Source organism: Galendromus occidentalis, unplaced genomic scaffold, assembly GCF_000255335.2.
Source record: "Galendromus occidentalis unplaced genomic scaffold, Mocc_1.1 scf7180000077089, whole genome shotgun sequence".
In the NCBI taxonomy this organism is placed as follows: Eukaryota; Metazoa; Arthropoda; class Arachnida; order Mesostigmata; family Phytoseiidae; genus Galendromus; species Galendromus occidentalis.
The window spans coordinates 207,466-219,534 of NW_003805077.1; the positions used below are offsets into that span (position 1 = coordinate 207,466).

Genomic DNA, 12,069 nt, shown 5'->3' on the forward strand with positions numbered 1-12,069 from the left:
TCCATCATCCGAGCTCGAGCTCAGCCCGATTTCCCAGATGGGACTCCATGACTGGACGAGAGGGCTCCCTCACGTCAGAGGGATCGCCGCCATCCATCGAAGACGGAAATTTTTCAAGACGGATGTTGGTGCCCTCGTCTCGAAGCTCCTTTGCTCACCGGAGGCCAACAGAAGGATACGACTTTTGATCCACAAAATAAAACTTGGTTTATTGAAAGTATCAGATCCCCATATAAAGTACCCGGATGACACGGGGAGCGCCATGCAGCTATTCCGAAAGTCTCTAAAAACGGCGGAGATATGACTCGGATGATTCTCGTTTCGCATTCGGCATGCATCGAGAAGTTGTCGCATTCTCAAGTTGTTTCATATTTTCGTTTTACCACGAGGATGCGTCTCTACCGAGGATACCGAACTTCGAGTCTGAGTCCTTCTCCGGAGAGATGCCATGTGGCTCAACATTGGCTTCTTTCAAATCAGATTCGCATGAGATGGTGTTGATTGACTCTAGCTTGGGATCCGCCCAGATCACTTTATTCAGCTGTTCAAATTTCTTGCGAGTCATACCGTCCGGCAGGTTGAGGCAGAGAGCCGTATTGATCGCTGATTTCCATAGTTCGAGGAAACGAGACGGCAACATCGACGGATCTTGTGCATACTGGAGAGCCGTGTAAATATCGTTGAAAGTGCGGACCCAGTTCTGACCATCGATGAAATGGTAGACTCCTTCTGGGAAGCGCCGGTCCACATTCACGATATCTAACTCGGCACTGCGGAGGAAATCATCGACATGATGTACCCCCTTCATGAATTCCTCCACGACACCGGATCCTTGCGGGTCGGCTGAAGGGAAGGACTGCATATCCAGGAAGCGGAATTCTTGCATGTAGTATAAGAAGTTTCTCATTGACGTGTCAGTGGCCCAGCGACCGAGCCATTCGTTCATCTTGATCGTCCAGCGGTCATAAAGACCCGTTATGGCCTCGTCCAGGAAAGAATTCGACATTCCTGTCTCACTGGTCGAGCACGACGATATTGAATAATCGTCATCGATCAACTCGATATCGAGGCTCAGCATCCCACTTCCCTCTGGCATCTCAGCTGAAGCAGAAAAAAGAAATTGTTTCGTGCAGTCAATCGGCTCTAACTGATTTTTCCTTGCAATGCGGAACCAACGTGACCGCCAGCTATTCCAGAGCTCCGACAACATCTGCGAGAATTCTCACCTGATTTGAGCGAACCAGCTCCACGTTGCACATCCATGTTCAAGCAGGGAACGTTGGATTTCTAGGATTCTAAAGCGGATGATCGGGGGGTCACGGCGATGGTCCCGATCACAGAAAGATATCGCTTCTTGGTGCCAGCTTCTGAGATATGACCGACAACAGATACGCACACTCGCGAGTGTCGTCGCACGCACCGTGCGTATAACGCGCAAGATGCTCACAACAATGAAGACTTCTGCATGCACCGCGAGAGAACTGGCATCTGTTCCGGGAGCAGATGCCAGTCGTCCTGAGATCCAGGAGAATTCCGCCCCCATTGGTTCAGCGGGAAGACGCCAAGGGGGAGGAGGGGGCAAACGTGCTCTCAGTCGAGAATCTTCCTCACGGTAGGACGACGGAGTCGGGGAGAGACACTGGACATGAGCTTCCTCCTTACGAATAGCCGGACTCTGATGAGCTGGAAAAAAGTCGAGGCGGCTCTCGACTGCTGATCAGCTCTTCAGGGTGATCACGAATCATCTCCGGAGGGACCTCCGGTTCATGGAACAGAATTAGGATCAGGAGTCATAATTTTTGTTGCACATCAAGTCGCTGCGGAGACCTCATCGGACGTTGAGTTCCCACCCAGGATCGCGCTAGAGGCAGATAATGTGTGGAGAGGAAGATGCTTATCGGGGGAGGAGCGGAGATCGGAGCTTTCGCGGCAGGAAGTTGTTCCCCGATCCCGATCGCTCCAGAGGCCAGGGACATGACATTCATGGGGGTAAATCGACAGCCGACCGTGAGGACGCAACGGGAGCAATGGTTCTCTCGATCGGGGTAGATATCCAAGTGGAATTTATTCAGCGGTAAACACTCCCACAACGTGAACTCTCGATCCTATTTAAAATTAATTAAAACTCTAGCGAACATTGTTAGGATCAATTCACAATGCTTGAATTTCGACAAACAATAAGGTTTCAGACATCTGTTTCTGAGATGAAGTGCCTTCAGGAACATTCTGCTTCACACGGTTCATTTTCTTCATCTTCTGTTAGGTATTCCGAGACTCGCGGAGCGGGCTTCCTCGAGATCAGGTTCTCCCAATGGAGGGAAAGTTCTTCCTCGAACGTTTTCCGGTTGTGGAACAATGCCAAGCCTCGGATGCATCCAGCGACGATTTCATTCCATTTCTCTTGGGACTCTTCACGATTCACGGAGCTCAAACAGCCGGAAATCTTTGTGATATGACTTTGCCAAAACGGAGCATCCAAGCAAATGAGGGTCTCATGTCTAGGGAAGCGGAGATCCTCCCTGACTACATCGGAGTCGCTTGAATCGAGAAGCATATCGAGCTCTTCCCGTATCCTTTTGCGATCGGTTTCTCTCGACAGGAAGGTCCCCTGTATGGCGTAGGCGAACCGTCGCACGCTCACGAGTGGAGCCCAGCGTCCTTCAAACGGGCTTTGATGAGACCATCCACGGTAGCTATGATAACGAGCCGGTTTCCCGATCGAGGATCGCGCGGAGCAAAATGATTTCAGGTCTCGCGCTTCACCCATCGTGATTCCTTCAGTGCTATTCCTCGATAGATGCGTACCACAATGATCACTTCCTCGGAACACCGGCACAAATTTGAAGGCTCCCAGCGCCGGGCTGAATGGTTGTATGTTTTCTTCGAGAGTACGTTCGTGGCCTTTTCTGCACGTTGACGTTTCCACAAGAGAGTCTTTCAAAGAATCGCTTCGAGAAGAATCTTCATTGTCGGAGCTCCATGTCGACGAGGTTCGAATTCTCATTCACTGATCGATACATATTCCGACTCCTCCCCGGGAATCTTCAGTTTCTGATTCGGCTGGTGCCTTCTGGAGAATCGCTCATATTCGATATACTCGAACGAGCTCGCAAAGGCTCGGACATCTTACTCTTACAGGATCTAAGGGAGGAGGAATCGGGTGCCCCCGAGAAGAGATCCAGGAATGGGAGGATCGATTAAACTCGTCGTCCGGGGGTCAGGTGACGCGAGAGGACTTGACAAAGTATCGAATCATCATAGGGAGGACATCTCAGGAGATGCAGTGATCCATCCTGGGAAGAGTTTGTCAAAATAGCGGGAGAGCTAAGCAAATTCACGCTAATGTGTGGAGATGTGACATGTGGAGATGGTTCCCAGAAATCCGACGCCGCGACTCATCTAATGACATTCCCATCATGTGCGAATTATTGCCTCGTCGAAACAAGCGGGAATGAATGAGTGGTCCTCCCCTCGCGAGGCCTCGGCCGGCGGTCGTAGATTGCACGGCAAGATCCATCCTTCCGTCATTCAGCGAGATGCCGAATCTCATCAAGGAGTATGGAAGTTTCCAGGAAAGCTTTCGGCACACCGAACACGCGGAGCCTCGCCCCCTCCATTTCCACTGGGAGGCAATGAATACTTCCCGCACGTCAGAGAAAGATGTGCTCAATCCAAGAGCACGCTCCTGGAAGCGAAGAGCTTGAGAGCATCCTCCCGCCCGAGCTCCGCTGTTTCTTGCCTTAGGACGGCAGGGGGATCGGGAGCAGAAATCATTGTCATCATTACATAAACTCTCAGTTCGACTTCTTTCGCTATTGATCCTCCTTCGACCCCGTTTTCCAGACGGAGCTCCTCGGAGACTCATCATACACTCGCTCACACGGTACCCGAAGCGTGGGAGCAACCATACGGAGAGCGAAGCTAAGGAACGCGCAAGCTGTTCAAGGCTCTCGGCTGCCGCAGAGTTTTCTAGCAGACGATGCCTTCGTGGGCGCGATATGAGATACGAATACTTTCTCCGCGTTCGAGCGCCGCGGACTTTAATCAATGTATTGCACTTATTTGTGAACTCGCGATTTCTATGTAGCATACAATGTTTGCCCAAGCTGTCCGACGCCCCTCTGCCGCAATCCCTACCCCATCGAGCCGAACTTGAAACCTCCACGATAGTGAAGTCTTTTATCGATCGGTGTCTTGACTGTCTATGGAACTTTCCTGAAGCTCCGGACATGGCAAGCCAGCATGATCTGCATCGTCAGCGATGATACATGGCAGAGACAACTCGGATCAAGACGAATCTCGACGAGCAGCTCAGGGTGTTCCTGCAAAATGAGAAGCCTCCCCCGTTGATCAAAAGAGACAGCTCGGACTATATTTGTGGACCTTCTGTCAAGGTATGCTCGAACGGAATCTACTCAGACAAAACATGTTCTCTGAGTATCACATGGAGAGTTCCACATCGGGACCTTTACTTTGCGGTCTCGATTCGGAAAGCGACACATCTGAGCTTCGGTAGAGCATCGCCTCTAAACGCTACGAACTGAGACTTACATTCGGTCGTGGGAGCCTTCCGACACCCGCCGATGTCAGCGCAGAATTCTTCTCTTGATCAGATCAGCTCAAAAGATTGATCCATGGCTGGCGAACTCCTTACAATAGGAATATAACAGGAGCCCAGGCTGTATCTTTTGTTCGACTCCGAGGAACCCCGCCGATTAGGATATTGTTAAGAATCCGATGTCTTCCTTCCAGTTCTTCCCCGGGAAAGTCGATGTTCGAGAAGCGAGGGATCTCGCTTACATCTCGTCTAATTTCGAGCCTGCCGTACCGCCGAAAATTCCGCCTCGTCAAGAGAAGCTGGAGAATGCACCTGGTGGGTTCCTCCTATAAGGAGCCATTGACGAGAATAGTATCGAGAAGCAAGCCTCATAAAAAGGCGTCCAGTTGAATCTACGAGGAGCAGACCTAAGATCGATCGGTTCATCCACAGGGCCCAGGCATGAGCCACCCAAAGCCCAGATTTCGCAGCCCCGGCAACAAGCTTCACTCAAAAATTTTTTCAAAAACAAGAACAAGCCGGTAGTGGAATTGGATTCCGACGATGATATCTTTGACGAGTTGCCACCGTCGCCTGTCATTTCCGCCGGTCGTGTCTCGGGACGCGACATCGTCAGCGACCAAGGGGGAGCGAGCTCTGCTGGCACCCATAATGATTCTAGATATGGATCCACCGGCGCCAAGAACAACAGCGCGAACTCGCGCCCGAGCTCGAACGACGTCGGAACATGCCATGCCGGCCCGAGCAAGGTTTTCAATTTCGATATTCTGTCATGGTGAATTGGGTCCGATATGGACACCTTTGCTGGAGTCCCGCATATGAGGGGCATTTCGTCATTTTCGCAACCTCGAAGGGGAACTCCTTCTTCATAGGCGCAACAGTAAATTCGATGAGTCCCCTATATGCGAGACTTCAAGGTACCCCGAATGTTGGAAAGGGTCCTGCAGTTCACATGAGTCACCGACTTGACGTGTTGATATGAACTTTCAGCCCGTAACAGCCCGGAAAAGGCTTCTATCCTCGGATGACGATGATTCGCTGTTCGACGGAATCGAGGTGCGCCTTGCGTGTAGAATACAGTACAGTGAGATTTTACACAAACGAATTTAATCAGCGATGGGATACTGGATGTCGACTCTCGATTTTCCCCAGGACGAGATACCCGTGACCAGAGCTCCCGCCGTCAAACGGAAACCCGACAGAGATATTATTAATTACATCATATCGGACAGCGATGAAGATACCGTACCTGAGAAGAAGGTATAGTTCGCTAGGTTTCTCCAAAAGTATCCGAGATTCGCGCGGGAATTCATCATTTATGGCTCTCTGATTGGAAAAATTTTGAAGAATCTTCGATTTCGAAACAGAGAAGCGCACCCACTGCCAAGCGGAAAGCCTCTTATGAAAAAGCTGAGACGAAGCGACCCAAAGTTGCAACCGAAGACGCTTCGTCAAGCCCCGCGAGCGGCAAAAACGCCGCTCCGAGTGAGGGAGCCAAGCGTCCATGGGTAGACGGGACCATTGGGGGAGAACCGAAGGCAGCAGAGTCACCCGAATTGATGCCTCTTGCCTGCAGGCTCGCAGTGAAAAGTTGGTATCTGCCGTCTCAACTCGACCCCTCGATAGTTCGATGAATCGCTACGTCTTCCTCCCAGTGGAAATGATTGGTAGGGTTTCAGAACGTATGGCCTCGTTTCAGCATCAGGCTTCAGACCCTCTCTAAGGGATGGGGAAATATTCGTACCTGAGGCGCAAAGTCGGGCGAATGAACCTGGCTCTCGCAGCGAAATCCCTCGAGATCCGGCTCCGCGGTCTGCGGAACCCAATGATGAAGACAGCCTTGACTACGATGACCTGCTCAACAATGAAGATCCCTTCGGTAGGCCCCCAGCATATTCGTTTCGTCAACTCATGACTTCGATGAGAGATTTCGAGAGAGATTTCCGCTTAGATGGTGCCGGAGAAACACTTTCTTGACGCGAACTTGATTCTTCCCGATTTCAGACGGTGTATCCACACCCGAGCGGTCTCCGACCGCGCGGGCCGACGCCGACTACGGTAGAAACTTGTCATCCCAATCTAAGGTCAGAAGGTTGCCGACTCTTGGATCCGATTTCCGCCAGAGGAGCTTTTGAGCGGCTCGAGAACTCCGATCATGGGTCGTGATTCGCCAATAAGGGGGAATTTCAATTTTACAGACGCAGCATTCGTCTGCGGTGGACCCGGCTGTCGAGCAGATAGAGAGTTTGATGCAAGCGAACTACAGCAAGATGGAATTCGTCTGTCAGCAACTACTCGAACACGGACAAATGACGCCAGAGGTCAAAGCCGCGTTGTTCGACTTCCAGCATTTGCGGAGAAAAATTGAAGCTAGTGGAGATGCTGCGGTGAGTCGAGATGGTCCGACCGCGATAATTTTCGCGTTATTTCTTCCCATCGTCTTCCGACGCAACCGAAAAACTCATTACCCGCCGTCGGGGTATGAACATCTCATGATCCGCTGCTCGAATTCCGCTCAGGTGAGGCGAGCATCCTTGACGCCACTCCTACACAGGACGCTGACAAAATCAGCCCACGGCCTCACTGAAACGACTCCTTTGGGTTCGAGAGGGTCGTCAACTGGCGCGTCAACGTCCGGTGCCCAAGCTTCGCAAGAGAGCACACGGAGTGAGGCCTCCCAGGCATCTTTCGCATCGAGAGAGACTCGGCCCAAGGAGAGATACAGCTCGCAAGCTGAAGTCCCTCTCAGAGAGCCGGAAGCCCGAAGAGGTAAGTTACACAATCGTAGACAAACGTGCCGGATGAAATATGTACGTCAGCCACGACTTGAAGCTTCGAAATTTGCTCGAATTTCGTTCCGATCTGAATCCGGATCATGTTTCTCTCGCTGCAGAAATCGGTCACAGCTTCTCGCCAAAGCCTGGTCCAGCGGTCGCCGCTTCCCCGGGGGCGGTTCGAGAATCACTTCAAATGCGAAAACCAGCGTCGGAAGAAGCGGGATTCTCGGCAGAGGACCTCGAGGACATCTTCGGAGAAGAGGATGAGTTAGTTCTTAGAGGATGAGCACGCGAACTCCCAATCTAATTTTTTCCTCACTCCCCCATTGCCGGTCTGGTTCCTCTCTTTGCGCGACAAAGCCTTGCCCGTTGATTGCGAACCGCGATTCATGCATAATCGACGTTTCAGACTCCAGGGTGATGAAGACGTGAGAGGCAAGTTCACAGGGGACGTGAGAGACGATGGACTCGATCCCGAGTTCTCCAAGGATACCTTCCATTTCTCGAAGGTGCGCTCGTGGGACCGCGGAGTATCCGAGGAGTTTCACCGCCAGTGATCCAGTTCCTCCCTTCTATGAGTGATCTGAGGAGCATATCGACTCGAGGAGGTCCATTTTCACATTTCGCATCGTTTTTCAGGACATGCACGAGAAGTTCCACAACTTCTTCGGATTGACGGAGTTCCGGCACAATCAGAAGCAGGCCATCAACGCTGCGCTCCTCAATAACGATTGCTTCGTCCTCATGCCCACTGGTGGGGATCTCGTTCGTTCTCATTTGCCGAAATGCAGCGATCATGGTGACATTGGTCAATGATTCCTCCGGTCCTCCTCGAATCGAATCTAACCGGTGGAAACATCTTCCTGTGCTAGGTGGCGGAAAAAGCTTGTGCTATCAGTTACCTGCCATTTGCTCTAAAGGTGTGACCGTGGTCGTGTCACCGCTGAAATCGTTGATCTACGACCAAGTCACGAAACTCAAGTCAATGGGCATTCCAGCAACCGCTATGATGTCCGAGGTGAGTTTCTCCCGGAATGAAATTTGCGAAACGAGCCAAGGCTCATGGGGTTAACCGACGTCTGAATCCTGGCCGCAGACGGATGACGCGAACCGAGGCGACCGGGAGGTCTACGAGGATCTGCGGCGAGCGGAACCTCTTCTAAAACTTCTATACGTCACCCCGGAAAAGTTGGCAGCTTCGAATTTGTTGAAGAACACATTTGAAAAGCTCCATCGCAGGAATCAACTCGCTCGTTTCGTGATTGATGAAGCGCATTGTGTCAGCCAGTGGGGTCATGACTTCAGGTGGGTCGCAGTTTTACAGTTCGGGAGGAGGAGCATGTCCAGATCCATGTCAATCTTTCGGCAAAGCCCGATGATACCCGGACTCTGGTCTTCCGGAAAAAAAACTCGACATTACATTTCAGGGTTGATTATCACAAATTGGGCCAGTTGCGCCAAACCTTTCCCGGTGTGCCCATCATGGCCCTGACCGCAACGGCGAGCCCTTCGGTCAGGAAAGATATATTGAAGCAGTTGTTGATGAAGGAACCGAAATGGTTCCTCCAGAGTTTCAATCGACCCAATCTTCGCTATCAGATCGTGAAATACTGTGAGTCGAGAAGTCATACGCGAGCTCCCCGTGAACACGTCGCAGAGTACGTGCATGCCTGATGCTTCTCGTCTGTCACGGTGCTATTTCCTTCTCCTCCAGTCTCCGGTTCGCCAGTGACGCATATCATCAAGCTCATCTCGAATAAATATTTCGAGAAATCGGGTATTGTTTACTGTCTATCGCGAAAAGACTGCGACCAGACCGCCGCCAAGCTCGAATCGGTGAGTGGATTTCCTCCGGGATTCTAATTCGTCCCCTTGAAAGCAGGGGATCCCCTTCCAGCGATGCTTACGAACGATTTCCTTGCAGGCCGGAATCTCGGCTGTTAGTTATCATGCGGGAATGAACGACGCCGAGCGGTCTTCGATACAGGATATGTGGATCAATGGTCGAAAGCATGTGGTGAGTGTGCTCTCTGGGTGAGCAGATCCGGTTCGGACGTCAGAATCATGACTTTCCCCTCGGAGAAGGCGTCGCCACCCCGTTTGAGAGACCGATCTTTCGCAGGTTTGCGCCACTATCGCCTTTGGTATGGGCATAGACAAAGCAAACGTTCGCTTTGTGTTCCACACAGGACTTCCAAAATCTGTGGAAGGCTACTATCAGGAGACCGGTCGCGCTGGCAGGGATGGTCTGCCTTCGGACTGCGTTCTCTTCTACCGGTTCGCTGACTACATACGGTGGCAGAAATTGATCACCGGAGGAGCGGAGACAACAGCGTCGTCGCGGAAGATACATCTGGCCAACTTGTGGCACATGGTCCGTTTCTGCATGAACGAAATCGATTGTATTCGCAAGCTCATCCTCCGGTATTTCGGACAGGAATTCGACAAGAAGCTCTGCTCCGTCAATTTCGAGGTGAGTGCTTTCGGAGACGAGAACTCGATCACGATTGTGTTCACTAGTCCCAAGAACCCTGAGATACGGTCGGTCGAATCGGGAACTGATGCGATTTTTCTTTTTGGCTCAGACGACCTGCGAGAATTGTCGACGTCAGAAGCTCAATGTTGCTCGACCGGTCGACTGCACAGATGAAGCCTTGGACCTCCTGACGCTCATAGCGAAGAAATGCAAATACAAACCTCATTCATACATCACGTACCTCCTGTTGATTGATGTTTTCAAAGGATCGAACAGCGATAAAATCCGGAAAGACAATCTCACTACGGAGCCCGTCTATGGACGAGCCAAGGAAAGGCTTTTGGGCATAGACAAAACCCTTCCCGAGAGAGTCGTCGACCGCCTGATCGCCGACGGATACTTGAACATCGTGGTTGCGGATACGAAAATGTCCGAAACAGCGTACCTCGGCATCGGAACCAAGGGACAACAATACCTTCAGAACCAGGATCGCCAGAAATTCTTTATACGGATCCTGCAGCCAAGGGGCTCGATGGCGCAATCCCCTACGAAGTGAGTGAGCCGTTTACTGCATTGAAACTCCAGCCCCTCCCCCCTCTATGAGCTTCTCGTGGCGTTTTAACCCTCCTGAAGGTGCTCGGACACCTTTCTACGCTGAAAATCCTCATGAATCGTCCCCTCCCTCCGATTTTTACTCTTATAACACCTATCTCTTCTTTTCCAGTGAAAGTTTTTCCGCGGATGGTGCAGACGAACACGACCCCTTCGCCATCGGAGCTCTGGGAGACGAGGGCACAGCTCAGTTTCCACCTGAAACACCGGTTTCGAGAGCAGGTGCCTACACACGAGGAAGAGGTGGGCGAGGACGGGGTCGCGGCGGCCGTGGAGGCAGAGCAAATTTCAACAAACAAAAATATGCGGGCAAGAGTCGGAAAGGTGGAAAGAACTATTCGTCCCATCAACCCGGGAACCAAGGCGTTGACATGAGCAAGGTCCGCACCGTGCCCGCTCTGCCGAACACTCGACTTATGCCGATGCCGTCCTGGAGGCCAAGTTGATAGTATTGTATGCAAAATCATCCGGGTGATATTGGCGCTCGAGAGCTGTCTCATATACGTAGGTGTCGTAGTTTTTATGTGTATTTCCGTTTTAAGGGGTCGGTGAGATCAAGGCATTATGAGACCCTTCCACGAAGTTGGCATAATCGGCTTATTTTGTAACATATGTAAAAAGAAGTTTTCAACAGAGAGGTGTTGTCCCCGAAGCAACGCCGACTCTCTCTGAGATGGAGATGAACAGTCGCGGGAAATCTTGAACGAAAGCTGTAGGAATAAAGAAATTGACTCGGACTGAGACTCGGTAGCCGTGCAGTCGATCGTCATAAATAATAAGTCTTCACTGCCTCGCTCGTACCGGCGTTATCACCTCTCTCCTGAGTCGGTTGGTAAACTGAAATGGGAACTTAAGTCGTCTATCTGGAGAATAAAGAAGCATTCGATCGCGACTGTTTGAGTATCATAGACACCGCCTCAGGATTTATTTAGGGGGTTCCGGGGGTTCGCCCCTCAGGTTTTAGGGGGTTCAATTCGGAATTAATTCGATTGCTGTTTCGTAAAGTACTTTTTTTATCTAATAGTTTACCTATTATTTACTTATCACGTATAATTTCAATGGCCCACAAGCCTGGATGGCCTTCCTTGACGGATCACACAGTCTTTCTTTACAAACCGATTTTGAAACCGCCCAAGAAGCAGTGTCAGGGAGGAATGGTAGCTAATTCAAATGAAAGAGGGAATATAGCCGAAACATATCCCACCATCCATAGTCCTAACTTTTATGATGAGAGAGATCGGAGTCAGAAAAAAACGCAGATGCTGCATATCTCGCAAACATCATAATCCTTGGCGGGGCAGGTATTCGAATGGAGGCAGTCAAATATATTAATCTTACTTCGAGCTCCGGGATTCCGGCAATGGTGACTCGTACAAAATGGTCAACGGAATTCCCCCGATGCTGAAAGCCTGTGTGAAAACCCTCGAATAATTCCGGTTTGGGTGCTTGATTTGTTTGTCTGTCTGTCTTTCGGTCGAGTTGAGGTTATTATAGCGCTTCGAATCCATCCTCTTTCAGTCAGGGTTCTTCATACGTATATCGGAGGTATCGATTTTTGATCTTGACTATGCAAGAGATCTCCCCCGCAAATTTACCCGCGCGGCTCAAGTAATCAAATCACTTCCTAATAGCCCATTGCGACACAC

General features: G+C 50.9%; 3 protein-coding genes across 3 annotated transcripts; 2 read left to right on the plus strand and 1 right to left on the minus strand.

The window, feature by feature from the left end:
• Positions 1 to 193: 193 nt before the first annotated feature.
• LOC100908120 (uncharacterized) lies at positions 194 to 1,406 on the minus strand. The gene is made up of 2 exons (XM_003740900.2): positions 1,227 to 1,406; positions 194 to 1,101 (listed from the first exon to the last, which is right to left on the minus strand). Exons 1-2 carry the CDS (start codon positions 1,261 to 1,263, stop codon positions 380 to 382), a joined length of 759 nt encoding a protein of 252 aa, XP_003740948.1. The 5' UTR covers positions 1,264 to 1,406; the 3' UTR covers positions 194 to 379.
• A 2,862-nt stretch (positions 1,407 to 4,268) lies between these two features.
• Positions 4,269 to 7,892, plus strand: LOC108863641 (nucleolar and coiled-body phosphoprotein 1-like). Its single transcript, XM_018638554.1, has 12 exons — positions 4,269 to 4,394; positions 4,753 to 4,873; positions 4,991 to 5,169; positions 5,549 to 5,614; positions 5,711 to 5,818; positions 5,926 to 6,043; positions 6,258 to 6,437; positions 6,563 to 6,642; positions 6,757 to 6,945; positions 7,078 to 7,327; positions 7,452 to 7,602; positions 7,745 to 7,892. Exons 1-12 carry the CDS (start codon positions 4,269 to 4,271, stop codon positions 7,890 to 7,892), a joined length of 1,716 nt encoding a protein of 571 aa, XP_018494070.1.
• LOC100898597 (Bloom syndrome protein homolog) lies at positions 7,752 to 11,042 on the plus strand. Its single transcript, XM_029110766.1, has 10 exons — positions 7,752 to 7,844; positions 7,975 to 8,089; positions 8,208 to 8,353; positions 8,432 to 8,640; positions 8,763 to 8,947; positions 9,050 to 9,171; positions 9,260 to 9,352; positions 9,458 to 9,808; positions 9,921 to 10,363; positions 10,536 to 11,042. The coding sequence occupies exons 2-10, from the start codon at positions 7,978 to 7,980 to the stop codon at positions 10,867 to 10,869; spliced, it is 1,995 nt and encodes a 664-aa protein (XP_028966599.1). The 5' UTR covers positions 7,752 to 7,844; positions 7,975 to 7,977; the 3' UTR covers positions 10,870 to 11,042.
• Positions 11,043 to 12,069: the final 1,027 nt, after the last annotated feature.